Genomic DNA, 15,106 nt, shown 5'->3' with positions numbered 1-15,106 from the left:
TTCCTGCCCCCTGTCCTCCCAATTTCACATACATGCTTATTTTAAAATCTAAACATTCAAGCAAATGTAAAGTTGTTTTCGGTAGCCTTTCTGATTCAAGTGACACAGCCATGTGTGTTAAACCATTTGGTATTGGAAATGACTTAGCATATTCAAGATGAATGTTGAATGAGTTGATTAATCTGGCAAAGGTTCCTGGATGGGACTTTTGACCCATGTATTGAAATGGTCTCCAAGGGACAAAAAAAGGCTTTGAGCAGACTGTGGTCAAACAGTGCTAATAGGACAAATGTTTAGAAACACACACATCTACGAGAGTACAGTTTCTCTGGAAAAGGCTTTGGAAATAGAGAAAATGTGCTATAAATAATTCTACAAAACCCTGAAGTAGACAAGACCCAACTGCCACATGCTGGCTGGCACATTGGGCATGACATTTACAAACTGTTGGTATAATTTCAAACAGCTTGCCCTGTCCTAATTGTGTTTTCAATTGGAAAGATGTATTTTCCAAGCTCAGTAATTTTTGTTTTATTAAAGAGAAAAATCAACCAAGTACAGAAGGTTTGATGAGAAGTTCCAAGTGGAAATTCCCCCACGCTAATGATTTGCTAGCATGAAAAATAGGTTATTATGAAGGAAGTTTCTTCCTGACTCCTTAGCTATAATTTATTTTTAAAACTGTGAGACATAAATGCCAAGAGGCATGCGGGGGGTTACCACTATTTGCCAGATAGGGGAAATTGTCCAAAAATAAGTGAGGGTAAGCAGAGTAAAAAGAATTCTGTTTATGTACAAGAGATTTTTTTTCTTTTCTTTTCTTTTCCACAACGCAGAACTCAGCTTGTTCTCACCTGGCTGATTTTCTGGAATTTATTTATTTATTTATTTACCTTTGTACAACTTAATTGCAATTGCAGACTGAGATAGGTTGAAACTTACAAAAAGCCATATTTCTGTTGCAGGCATATTTCCCTACCCTTCCAAATATACTTACAGCATGATGCATTCTTCTTCTAATGTTTTGAACCTTGCCAAGGTCTGTGATTTCCATTTTTATCTGTTGTGGATTTGTAGATTTTAAAAAATACTCTCATCTTATTAAAAAAAATGTATTCATTCTTTGTTGCCCTTAATTCAAATAGCCTCCTGACAAGCTTTGAACTTTAACCACTAACACAGGAGAATGAGAGTTAAACAGATTGAGTATTAAACAGATAGTTTAAACATAGCTTAAAAGCATCAGATTTTTTTTTCCCACTTCCTATCCTTGAGCAAATAAATAGTTCAGCTTTCTATGATGAAACTCAACCTAATACAGCATCAGAGAGAAGGAAGAGGATTGCTGCTATAAAGTTGACTGAATTTTCTTTAGGAAGAAAAAATATACAATGTAATTTCTCAAATAAAGTCCAAATACACTATCTATGTTTTAAAGTAATGAAATGTTTCAGATATTTAAATTCAGTCTCTGTTTCTACTCCATGAAAGAAACAGTAGAAAGAGGACCAAATTTGGAGCCAGTCATTATCAGACCTGAGTTCAAATCCAGTTTCTGCCATTTACTAGCTGTCCGGCCTTCGGGGTGTCACTCAGCCTCCTTGAACTTTAATTTCCTCATCTGTAAAATGGGGATGATAATACCCACCTTAAAAATTAGAGAACGTGGCGTGTGGTGGATGCTCGGTAAATGGTAGCTATAATTATTAATATTGGATAATATATTTTCTCTTATGATAAATAGGGTTTAGAATACATATTAAGTAGCACTTGGGGTGCATCAGCTTGTGAGACTTAGGCCATGATAACAAATAAAAGGCAGAAAAGCAGGCATGTATTAAAACATACCATGTACTCTATCATGCTGATCTTATATTTTATATTCTGCTCATCTCATTTAAAGATGCTGTGACCTTGGAGTAGGTTGCTTAGCACCTCAGTGTGTTTCTCAATAAGATGGTGTCGATCTCTCCAGCTTTCCCTCTAAGGACAATTATGACATTATCTGAGTTCAGTCAGAATGTAAAGTAGAATGGTCCATACCACAGGGCATTTTTTGTATGCCTTTTCCTTAAAAATAGATTTATTTTTATTTCTATTCCAAACAGGGAGAATTTAAGGTGTCAGAGAGGTACCTCACCATGGACGACCTGACCACAGCCGTGGAGGAGAACCGCGTGAGGGAGATGTTTGGTTCTGGTACCGCCTGTGTTGTTTGCCCAGTTTCGAATATACTGTACAAGGGTGAGGTAAGACACTGTTTCTTCACTTCCTATCATTTTCAAACATTTGCCTATAATTTATTTCTTTAAATATGTGGACAAAGTGCTAGTTGGACCCAGGATGCAAAGGATTTTTTAAATAACTTGGTGTTCTGTTAACTGTGGCAGTTTGTCCCGATGAACTTGTGTTAGCAAATGACTTACTCATCTTTCCAGTGGTTCGTTATCATACCTGCCTTACATCAGTTTAGGGATTGGAGATGTACCAATAGACTTACACTCATTTCTTTCTATCATCTCACTAAGGAAGGTTTTACAAGTAGGTGAAATTTCAGTCTCTGGTTTCCAAAAGTACTTCTAAACTACTGGAGTAGGAATAGCAAATTATTAAAGAAAACTCATTTGAATGATCAACTCCTACATTTTTCATCTTCATCATCATCATCATCATCATCATTAATTAGACCACTTCATAAAAAATTTTCATTTGGCAAACCTGATGCATTTACTAAAATCTTTCAGAAGGAATTCAAGCATTTAGTTTGAAGAAATTTCCTCCTAGTAAATTAATCTTGTTTATATGTGCTGTACATCCATTTTCTTGTTAGTTTTTTTACTTTCCTCTTTACAACAGAGCTCCAATACTTATGGTTAACATCATCATCTAACTTCATAATTCAGAGGCATGTGGGCATTATTTTTATAATGTGAATTGGCTTAAATTGCTCATAATAAATACAAATTCTGTTGGTTTTTTTGGTTTTTGTTTGTTTGTTTTGTTTTTGTTTTTGGCTGCATTGGGTCTTCATTGCTGCACGTGGGCTTTCTCTTGTTGCGGCGAGTGGGTTCTCATTGCAGTGGCTTCTCTTGTTGCAGAGCTCAGGCTCTAGGCCCATGGGCTTCAGTAGTTGTGGCACGCGGGCTCAGTAGTTGTGGCTCATGGGCTCTAGAGCACAGGCTCAGTAGTTGTGGCGTATGGGCTTAGTTGCTCCGAGGCATGTGGGATCTTCCCGGACCAGGGCTTGAACCCGTGTCCCCTGCATTGGCAGGCAGATTCTCAACCACTGCGCCACCAGGGAAGTCCCTTCTATTGGTTTTTTTTGGGGGGGTTTTTTTGACATTTTTATTGGAGTATAATTGCTTTACAGTGGTGTGTTAGTTTCTGCTTTAGAACAAAGTGAATCAGCTATACATATACATATATCCCCATATCTCTTCCCTCTTGTGTCTCCCTGCCTCCCACCCTCCCTATCCCACCCTTCTAGCTGGTCACAAAGCACCGAGCTGATCTCCCTGTGCTAGGCGACTGCTTCCCACTAGCTATCTATTTTACATTTGGTAGTGTATATATGTCCGTATATACACTACCACTCTCTCACTTTGTCCCAGCTTACGCTTCCCCCCTCCCCGTGTCCTCAGGTCCATTCTCTAGTAGGTCTGCGTCTTTATTCCCGTCTTGCCCCTAGGTTCTTCATGACCTTTTTTTTTTTTTTTTTTTTAGATTCCATATATATGTGTTAGCATACAGTATTTGTTTTTCTCTTTCTGACTTACTTCACTCTGTAGAACAGACTCTAGGTCCATCCACCTAACTACAAATAACTCAATTTCGTTTCTTTTTATGGCTGAGTAATATTCCATTGTATATATGTGCCACATCTTCTTTATCCATTCATCTGTCAGTGGACACTTAGGTTGCATCCATGTCCTGGCTATTGTAAATAGTGTCTCGGTGAATATTGGGGTGCATGTGTCTTTTTGAATTATGGTTTTCTCAGGGTATATGCCCAGTAGTGGGATTGCTGTATCATAACGTAGCTCTATTCTTAGTTTTTTAAGGAACCTCCATACTGTTCTCCATAGTGGCGGTATCAGTTTACATTCCCACAAACAGTGCAAGAGGGTTCCCTTTTCTCCGCATCCTCTCCAGCATTTATTGTTTGTAGATTTTTTGATGATGGCCATTCTGACCGGTGTGAGGTGATATCTCATTGTAGTTTTGATTTGCTTTTCTCTAGTGATTAGTGATGTTGCGCATCCTTTCATGTGTTTGTTGGCCATCTTTATATCTTCTTTGGAGAAATGTCTATTTAGGTCTTCTGCCCATTTTTGGATTGGGTTGTTTGTCTTTTTGATGTGGAGCTGCATGAGCTACTTGTATATTTTGGAGATTAATCCTTTGTCAATTGCTTCGTTTGCAAATATTTTCTCCCATTCTGAGGTTCTCTTTTCATCTTGTTTATGGTTTCCTTTGCTGTGCAAAAGCTTTTAAGTTTCATTAGGTCCCATTTGTTTATTTTTGTTTTTATTTCCATTTCTCTAGGAGGTGGGTCAAAAAGGATCTTGCTGTGATTTATGTCATAGAGTGTTCTGCCTATGTTTTCCTCTAAGAGTTTGATAGTGTCTGGCCTTACATTTATTTCTTTAATCCATTTTGAGTTTATTTTTGTGTATGGTGTCAGGGAGTGTTCTAATTTCATTCTTTTACATGTAGCTGTCCAGTTATCCCAGCACCACTTATTGAAGAGGCTGTCTTTTCTCTATTGTATATTCTTGCCTCCTTTATCAAAGATAAGGTGACCATATGTGTATAGGTTTATCTCTATTCTATTGGCTTTTAAATTCAACATTATAATTATTTTTTCCTCAGCTGGGTGGATTGATTTTTTCTTTTTCCTGCTAATTTTAATGGTGGTTGCTTCATTGCTTGAGATTTTCAAACTTGGCTCCTGACATAATTCCATCTACAGATTGATTTTTCAAGGGAGATGAATTATTCTATTATATGTGAATGCTTACACTGATTATAAAGCTACTGTTTCACATTTTACTATGGTAATATCTAGGTAATATATTATCAGTCCACTTTTTAAATGAACTAAAATTGTCATTAGGTCAGATTTTTAAAGTCCAATTATTACTTCTCCTCTAGAAGTAAGTTAATCAAGTTTAACACGTTTTTATGGTTTTGTTTTAGGGGGCCATTCAGAGCCAAAAGGTACATCGAATTATCCTATTATCCTAAAGGGCATAATAAGAAAAGTAAGAGTACGGACTCTCTACTAAAATCCAACTATCAAAAGCCTGCAAGCCAGCGAGGCATGAATGGGCATGACTCAAAGTATAAATTAGGGCACATAAAATCTGTGTGCCCTGAATTTAACCATGCTGTCCAACTTTGTGGAATTTGTGGCCCCTGGAAGGTTGGCTTAGAACAGACAGATTTGGCAGCCCCTTTTGTGAAGACATGGACTTGCTTCAATTTATGTCCCTGAAATGACTTGCTTTAATTTGCCGCACACTATCTTTTGAGGTCTCATTCCCTGCCAAGAGGGTTAGATGTGGAGGCTAATCATTCATCCTCGTAGATTCTCAGGATGCTGGAAGAGGTAGGGTTCTTTAAGTTTAGCCCCTATTCTAGGTACCCCTGCTTCTCATTGGTTCCTCAAATCAGCCTGAAGGCTGACATATAAACCAGTTGTGCCCTGACATCAGTTGGTAGGAAACGAACAACCTATCACTGGCTAGTTCATTTTTATTCAAATTCAGAATAGAAATGAGTCTTTGGCATAAGGAGCTAGCATCCATGAGGTTACCATAGTGCCATTCCTTATTTCAGTAAAATTGCTGAGTTTCTTACTTGTTGTTACTGTGTACATGAATATCCTCAAATGATTTCGTGTCTGGTTTTCTTTCATAGACTATACACATCCCAACTATGGAGAATGGGCCTAAGCTTGCAAGCCGCATCTTGGACAAATTGACTGATATTCAGGTAAGGGCTTCTATTTTTAAAATGCTGTCTTTTTTTCATTCAAAGACTAGAACCAAATCATACTTCAGTGGAGAGAAGAGAGTAATTGCTACCATCTGAGGTCAACAAATTAAATTTAAGGAAGATGTTCCCAATAGTATGTGTGGGCATGAGCAAAGCAGAAATGAGAAAAAAGATACACAGTTTAAAAAAAACAAAAAAAAACGGAAGGAAAGAAGGGGGTAAAATATATATATATATATAGTCAGGGACTCAATTACTTAACATTTTTAAAAAGTATATAAATTTTGATAACACTTAAAAATCTCATGAAAAGTGTAACAGACTTCTTATAAAAGAAAAGACTTTAAAGTAGAAGAAAGCACAGAAAAAAACTAATATTACCTGTGATTACATCACAGATAAAATCAGTTAACTTTTGATATCTCAACTTTCAGTATTTTGTAAGCACTCATGTATTTTTTTTTTTTTTTTTAATTTTTTATAGCTACTTTTATTTTTATTTATTTATTTATTTTTGGCTGTGCTGGGTCTTCGGTTCGTGCGAGGGCTTTCTCTAGTTGCGGCAAGTGGGGGCCACTCTTCATCGCGGTGCGGGGACCGCTCTTCATCGCGGTGCGCGGGCCTTTCACTATCGCGGCCCCTCCCGTTGCGGGGCACAGGCTCCAGACGCGCAGGCTCAGTAGTTGTGGCTCACGGGCCCAGTTGCTCCGTGGCATGTGGGATCTTCCCAGACCAGGGCTCGAACCCGTGTCCCCTGCACTAGCAGGCAGATCCTCAACCACTGCGCCACCAGGGAAGCCCAACACTCATGTATTTTTAGATAGATATTTTTCTGACAGTGGGATCATACATAATTTTGTTAACCTGCTTTTTTTCAATTAATAAATCATTTGCTTTTTCATATCAGTAAATTTTAAAATTCTACGTATAAAGTTTAATTAAATTCCACTATGTTGATATACCATAATTTTTAAAGAAATCTTATTATTGAACATTTAAGTTGTTGGAAATTCTTTCACTATTATAAACAGTGCATCCTTGATTTTTTCCTTAGGATAAATTCCTGGGATTGTAATTATCAGGTCAAAGAGTGCGCACACCTATTTTTTAATACTGCTAACTTTGTTTTGCCTATTTTTTCTGAGCAACAATCTACGGTAATGTCATCAGGCAGTTAAGCGTCTTTCTAGGTAGACATATCATATACCAGGTAAACCTGGGTCACCTATAAAAGATATTGTTCTAAAGTTTGCTGAGCCCAGATGCCATTGTTGCCAGTCAGTGAAAATACCCACGGGAGCTGAGATTCATATTGAAATGTGAAATAAAGTTTGATAGATTGGGTGACATCAAATGGTATGGGGTCTTAAAAAGTAAGCAAAAATGTAAAGTTGGTTGGGAAAGCAGTAGGTCCCTACAGAGGACTTTGGATGAAAATGCTGTTTTTTGAAGACTTAGCAACTTTTATGCAAAATGTATAGCATTAAAAGAAAATTATTGTGCTTTTAGAACCAATGAGTTGTCTTATACTCTTCAATAGAAGTGTTCTATAGGAATTTTCTGTAAGCTAAATAAAGGAGTATCTTAACATTGAAGACTTAAAATTTATTCAGAGTTGGTTTCTACATAGAAACAATCCAAAGTAATTCGAAGAAATTTAATAAAAATTTCTGCATGGATGGTTCATGTATTTTTATTTTTAGAGTTGTCTGGGTAAATCTGATGAAAGTAGATAAGTTATTAGTGTTTTGCTCAATAAAAAACATAAACAGAACAAAAAATTATATAATTGGCTAGATTGTGAAAGCCTTTATCCAAAACAGAAGTTGAAAGATTTTTTAAGAGGGGAAGAAGTGTGGCTATAGTGATAAGGAAAGATTACTTTGGAGAATTTTCTTGAACATATTGTACAGAAAAGCATGTTTCAGTCTATAGTCTATAGTTTTTGTTAATACACAAAACAGGAGATTTCAGGATTACTTCTTAGAAATTATATGAAATAAGAAAATTTAAACTTACTGGATTTGGTTGTAATGTATTAAAAGAAAAGGAAAAGTAGTCAAAGAGGCTGAGGGAAAAATTAAACTCTATTAAATAGGAATTAGAAGAAAAAGCTAAGTAGAGGTGTTGAGCTGATATAATCATGAAGCTTTGGAAGGCAAAAGCAGAAATGTGTGTCATCCCCATTGAGATGGTGACAACATATATGCCCCAGAACCCTAAAGTATGAGTAAAGGAAGCCCAAAGACAATTTTGTGGCGAGATGCAAAGTCATTACAAGAGGTCTCAGAAAGAGCATTTTTAAAAGTAAGATTACAGAAGCCAGGAATGTAGGTGACGGAAGTGAATGTTTTTGATTCATTCATTCAACAGATACATAGTATTGAGCACAAACTGTGTGCCAGAGGCAGTTCCAGGTGCTGGTGGTAGAGTAGTGGAAAAAGTGACCGAAAAACTGGAGAGGTCAAAGCACACTGATATAGATGAAAGACAAATTTATTCAATTTAAATGTGAGACCATATCAAAAGGTTTAAAAATAAAAGTTATATATGAAGCAGAAAATGAGAAGAAATAGACCATTTTTCTCTTACCTGTGTATATGCTCTATATAACTTGGTGCTTGTAGCCAAGAAGTTAATAGTCTAGGCAGTAAAGTATAAATGGTAGTAACACTAAAAACTAATGATACGTTCAGAGCTCCATACTGAACAAAGAAACAAGGGGATACATGAGATAATACAAGGATTCTGAATTAAACTACAAACCAGAAGCACCAAATCTGCTCCAAATTGTTAAGTAACAAAGGACCATCCATTTGGAATCTAAGACCACCTCTTTCTTCTTCAATTATTTTGTGCCTGTGGGCATGGAACCTACAGTTTCGAAATTACTCTTACAAGCTGGCAAATTGGTGCTGTCAGCCAAGCTACTAAATTGTCTGTTTCTCTCCAAGAAAAATAATTGAAGTATAATTATTGAGGAAAAAGCGTAGAATTGCATCATGTTTTACATTTGATCTCTTTGACATTGCATGGAAACGTGATGTTTCCTCCAAAGTGCTCTGGTGAATTGAAGAAGACAGCAACAACAACCAAAAAACCTCAAGGTTCCTACAATGTGACCTAGGGGGAAAATACCTTCTTAACCACAGATCAGATTTTTATTTAACTTGTGTACTTCTGTATACAAGTAAGAATCTCTGAGGTTGAGTGTTCATCCCATTTGGCTAATTATCCACATAGTTCCCTGGGTCTTAGGTTGCCCTACAAATTCCTCTTAGAACGGGGACATTTCAGATGACAGGATTTTTTTGTTTTTGTTTTTGTTTTAAATAAGTTTGATGGTTTATTTTTGGTTGTTTTGGGTCTTCGTTGCTGCGCATGAGCTTTCTCTAGTTGCAGCGAGTGGGGGGCTACTCTTCGTTGTGGTGCACAGGCTTCTCATTGCGGTGGCTTCTCATGGAGCACGGGCTCTAGGCGCGGGGGTTTCAGTAGTTGTGGCACGTGGGCTCAGTAGTTGTGGCGCGCGGGCTCTAGAGCGCAGGCTCAGTAGTTGTGGCACACGGGCCTAGTTGCTCCACGGCATGTGGGATCTTCCCGGACCAGGGCTCGAACCTGTGTCCCCTGCATTGGCAGGCAGATTCTTAACCACTGCGCCACCAGGGAAGACTTGTTTTTCTTTTTATTTCTTCTTTTTTTTTTAACGCAACAAAGAAAAACACTTCTGTGTTCATACTTAACCAAACTTGAACTTGGAGAACATCGCCACGTTGCCCATGTTTCCTCTCTCTCCCATTGCTCTTTGCTATTCCAGTTACCATCATATTCACCTTTGCCGCTGCCATTTGGGGTCTTCTCTGTCGTCCAATATGCTCTGCTCTCTGCTGCTTCCTTTCTGCCTTTCTGTATCTTCTACAGTTTTCCCACTTGATAAGGTGTTGGTTATCCTTCGAGTCACATCTCCTTTAGGAATCTTTTCAGTCTCTTGAACAGCGTCCCTTTCCCCCAGTACAAACACATATTCACCCACTTAAATGCTACTTCATCCTCCAGCTTCCACGGCCCCTGGGATGATCACATGTGACCTTTTTTTTTTTTTTAATGGGATGACATTTATTCCTTTTCCAAATGTTACAGTAAAACCAGGTGGAAGAGAATGGTTTTAGCAGTTAGAGAAAAAACAATTACAAATCTGGGGTTTGGCCATTAAGTTATTTACAACAATGTGAGGGGGAAAAAAAAAAGACAACAAGAAGTTGTTTCACATTACATACCTCCCCTCGACCTCAAAGCTTAATACTTGCTTACCAAGTCAAAAAAGAGACACAGTTGATTCACAAGCTGGAGGTTTGAACTTGAGTAAGACATTTATTAAAAACCTAGACGGGCAGTGTCCTTCCCAGCCCAGGGGCCACTAGGCACAGCACGAGACTAAAAACTCAACAGGGGAAGGCTGGACACTCAGGGTTTGGGAGTGTAGCCACCCCTACATGGGGCTCAGGGATTTGGGGAGTAAACAACACCTACTTGGAAAAGAATTGGGGAAGAAAACCAGCAATTGCCTTTTGCACAGGTGGGGACAGGGAAGGAGGTAGGGACGGGGCGGGAGCATTTCACATCACTAACCTAACTTGGGAAACTGCAAGGGACCATCTTCAACCGGCCTTAGGGGGAAGACCAGATGGATGATGGGAGAATCCACAGGAGGGAGAAGAGGACAGGGAACGTGGCGAGGGGGCAACAGCCCCTTCCTTTCTGGGCACCGGAAGGCAGCCAGGGCACCAGGTCCAGGCAGTGACCACAAGGACAGTGCAGTTTTCTGCAGCTTAGAGATCACCCACGTGCCCTCACCCAGCTACCCATTCTGCCCACCCGCTGGTGTAGGGCCCCCAGCGGTGGCTGGCTGTACGCCCGGGCCCTGCCTCTTCTGTGTCTCCTCCCTTGGAGGCAGCACCAGCCTCTCCCCTGTGGCCTGGGGCTCCTGGCTCTCGGGTGGCAGGTGGCGGCAGCCTTCCCTCCCTGGGCAGTGCCTTCCCCTCCGCAGGCACCGACCCCCCTGCTCCTGCCCTTCCTCTGTGGGTGACTAGGCAGACGGATCCCCTGCCCCCTCCCTCCGATTTCTCTTGAAGGCCAGGCCGCTCAATTTGAAAGGCTTCTTGAAAGAGAATTTCTTCTTCTTGGGGGTCTCCTTGGGCGGGACCTCCCGCTTGGCCTCAGCGCCCTGGCTAGGGGGTGCCGGCTCGATGGCATCGCCAGTGGCCCCCTCTGCCTCCTCTGTTCCGTTCACGGGGGGCGACTCCCCTTCACCTTTGGGGGATGAGTCTGCATGGCTTTTCGCGTGGCCGTCCTCCTGTCCGCTGACCTGAGCGGGGGAAGCGCCGGCTGCCTCCTTGGCGGTCACGTCGCCGCGAGGAGCCTAGGAGCTCTGGCTGCCTGTGAGCTGCCCCGGGCTCGCGCCGCAGTGGATCGTATCGATCGGTCGCGGGGGCCTGGCCGGCGAGGGATGGCGCCTGAGGGGGAGGGTTGGCGGGGGAGACCGAGCTGCAGCCCCGCTCCGCGCCAGGATGCCCCACGTATGACCTTTAAATTATGTTCTAATTAGTCACACACTTATCGTTGTTCTGTGGTTGTCTGAGGGTGGGCATTGTTTTATTCTCTTTTGGTAAACCTAGTATTAGGTACAGGGCCTGGGCCATAGTACATACTCACTAATGTTTCTTAAATAAAGGAATGAATGGGTGATTGACACACCAAGCAAGTACTAAAGAGTAAAAATGTGTTGCCTTTTGCATATTAACACATTCTGAGAAGAGATGGGAGGAAGGTCTTGAATAATGTCAAATTAGTTTTCAAAAAAACCTTCAGAGAATCTGATTTAGGTCTTTTCAAAGTGAGATACGCATCCAGACTGCTGTCAAGATCAGATAAAAGCTGGAACCCGGGTCTTAAATATCAGGGTAGCATGTTAGACTAACTAGCAGTGCTGCTATTACCATTTCTGAAAGTGGGAGGAGTGATTGCCAAGACCCAGAGGTGGACATCTTCAGTAGTTTAAAATAAGTGAAGCCGAATGGGGTAGAAGCAGGAGCTGTGTTGATTGCACGTCACCAGATAGAATTTCAAAAATCTGTTTTCCCACCAGTGGCTACAACTTTGTAAGAATAAATGACCATTAGTTGTTACTGTATTTTTCTTGTTTTCAGTGGAACAGCTTGATGACTTTCGTTCTGGAAGTTAAAGAGCCCCACCCCTTTTGTGTGCAGACTTGGTAAACATTCCAGATTGCCTTGATGGCTCAGTCCCTTGACCAGCTTCCCAGCCCCTCCTTGTTCCCTAATCCACACTTCTACCCTTGTTATGGGATCACAGAGCTTTGCATGGCCATCAAGGCGATTTAGAACCAGGATGGCAAAGTGCTACCTGGTGAGCAGCGCTGGTTATATTTTTATTGGCCTTGTGGAGAGTAAGTACCTGATGGGAAGATTCACCTTTTATGTTGCTAAGAATTTTCTGCTGAATGTAAAAAGTATTTTAGCAAAGGCCTTGTAAAATTTGCCGTACATGCATTGAATGCAAGTAATAAGCTTGTCATTAGTCATGTTTTAGTTCAGTGTTCTAATTGGAATTGATGAAAAGATAAAAATTCTGCGTATCACACTGAGCCTTCCACATGGGCTCAAAGGACCATCCATCCTACAGGCTCGATTTGATTTGCTGCGTTGCAAACATTAAAGGTGTGGGACTGCCACTATGGTTGTGTTAACGAAACTGCCAGTGGTATAAGGACAGCCTGGCTCATGCAGATGAGTGCTTTCTTGCCCCTGCTTCTCTGGACACCTCTTGAGGAAAAATTTCTATCCCTGCTAAAATCTGTCATCTCTACTCTGAGTTATTTTGCCTTGGAAAATTAAATGACATTATCCATCATTGAAATGAAAGGTGATTGTTAGCCACCTATGTCTAGATATTATGAATTACCTGTATTATCACATTTCTTGGATACATCTCAGAATGCTATGATTTTACATAAAAGCATAAATTATAGGATGAGAGAGATAAACCTTAACACATATTCTGCAGGTTCATAGAATTACACAGCCTATGACTGTCGTATTGAAAATTGATCTTGACTGTTTTTAAAACTAAAACAACTAATTGAAAGCAAATTCACTTTTAACTGGTGAGATTCAAGATGAAATTATAGTAGTCATGAATCATAAGTTTTGTAACAAGATCTGCTAAAATGTCAATATGCTGACACCCAATTATTATTAATGACTAAAGTGTCTGATGTATTAATAGGAATCCGCATAAGAAAAATAAAACATATATATTTTGCTCTTACCCCCAAGTTGTGTTGCCACCATCTTATAAATCAGGCAGAATTTGGGAATGTTTTATCCAGCGTTCATCATTAATCAACAGAGTCAACAGTGGGGGGCCACTGTCTTTAGGCAACCCTTTCTGATGTGGATTAAGCAAGTCACTTATAGTCATTGGGCTTCCTTCATTCTCCTTTTCATGTAAACCAGAAGGTTGTAGGTGGACCCATTCCTGGCTTCCAGTTTTTTTACCAATTTGATAGATTCTGTTCTCCGAGGTCTTTTTTTATTATTATTATTAATTAATTAATTAATTTGGTTGTGCTGGATCTTTAGTTGTTTTTATTATTTTTAAAAATTATTATTATTATTTTAATAATAATTATAATTAATTATTTTAATAACAATTATTAATAATGTTCAATTTCCAATTCAATTTTCAATTTCTTATTGAAAGTTCTTAATTATTTTATTAATTATTTAAATATTTAAAATATTTAATAATAAAAATTATTAATTATTTTAATAATTATTTTAATAATAATTTATTGTTATTAATTAATTAATTAATTTGGTTGTGCTGGATCTTTAGTTGCGGCAGGCAGCTCCTTAGTTGCAGCTCTTGGGCTCCTTAGCTGTGGCATATGAAATGTTAGTCGCGACATACACGTGGGATCTAGTTCCCTGACCAGGGATCGAACCCAGGCCCCCTGCATTGGGTGCACGGAGTCTTAACCACTGCACCACCAGGGAAGTCCCCTCTGAGGTCTTCAAAGTTCTTTAAGAGGCACCCAGCACAAGGACATTGTGATGTAGAAGGAATAGCATTGCACAGAGGCAGAACTGGGCTGTGATTAAGAGCTTCCTAGAAGAGAACAGACTTGTGGTTGCCAAGGTGGGCAGTGGGGTGGGGGAGGGATGGATTGGGAGTTTGGGGTTAGCAAATGCAAACTATTATATATAGAATGGATAAGCAACAAGGTCCTACTGTATAGCACAGGGAACTATATTCAATATCCTGTGATATACTGCTATATTTTAAATGGGTAATCAACAAGGACCTACTGTATAGCACAGGGAACTCTGCTCAATGTTATGGGGCAGCCTGGATGGGAGGAGAGTTTGGGGGAGAATGGATACATGCATATGTGGCCGAGTCCCTTTGCTGGGCACCTGAAACTATCACAACATTGTTAATCGGCTAAACTCCAATATAAAATAAAAAGTTAAAAAAAAAAATCCCGTGATAAACCATAATGGAAAAGAAATATGAAAAAGAATATATATATGTATAATTGAATCATTTTGCTGTACCGCAGAAATTAACACAATATTGTAAATCAACTATACTTCAATAAAAATTTTTTTTAAAGAGTTTCCTTGAGCCTCAGTGTCCTTAAATGAGAAGCTGGGCTTAAAAGTTCATTGCTCTTCACACTTGATTTTTAAGCCATAGAAATTTTCTGCAAATGAAACCTTTCCTGGAATCCCACTATATAAAACCAGTAGAAGTGGAATTGCTCTGAAGTGAAATCCAGAGCCCCACTTATGTGGCTCATCCCCTGCGTGCTAGATGGTCATTAATGTTCTTTCCAGTTCAGGAATTCTGATGTTTGTGTTCATTTCAACTCAAGTTATATTAGTACTAACGAGGCAATTCATGTGGAAAGGGGACATGATCTGAGAAGCTAAATACAGAATGGCAATGAAAAGGCATATGTAAGGGACCTATACCGGCTATAAACCTGAGCTCCACAATAATTATAAAATTTGTGATTCTTTCC

At 39.5% G+C, this 15,106-nt stretch overlaps 1 protein-coding gene and 1 pseudogene across 5 annotated transcripts in view; one reads left to right on the top strand and one right to left on the bottom strand.

The window, feature by feature from the left end:
• The window catches only part of BCAT1 (branched chain amino acid transaminase 1), a 106,428-nt gene that overhangs the window by 88,925 nt on the left and 2,397 nt on the right, over positions 1 to 15,106 (top strand). For all 5 annotated transcript variants that reach the window (XM_059935462.1, XM_059935463.1, XM_059935465.1 and 2 more), the window contains 2 exons: positions 2,109 to 2,249; positions 5,923 to 5,997. In XM_059935462.1, coding sequence (XP_059791445.1) covers positions 2,109 to 2,249; positions 5,923 to 5,997 — 216 coding nt within the window. The remainder of the gene's footprint in view (positions 1 to 2,108; positions 2,250 to 5,922; positions 5,998 to 15,106) is intronic.
• On the bottom strand, positions 9,827 to 11,696 carry LOC132372782 (MARCKS-related protein-like; annotated as a pseudogene).

Source organism: Balaenoptera ricei, chromosome 10, assembly GCF_028023285.1.
Source record: "Balaenoptera ricei isolate mBalRic1 chromosome 10, mBalRic1.hap2, whole genome shotgun sequence".
In the NCBI taxonomy this organism is placed as follows: Eukaryota; Metazoa; Chordata; class Mammalia; order Artiodactyla; family Balaenopteridae; genus Balaenoptera; species Balaenoptera ricei.
This window is presented reverse-complemented; position numbering and strand designations above follow the sequence as displayed.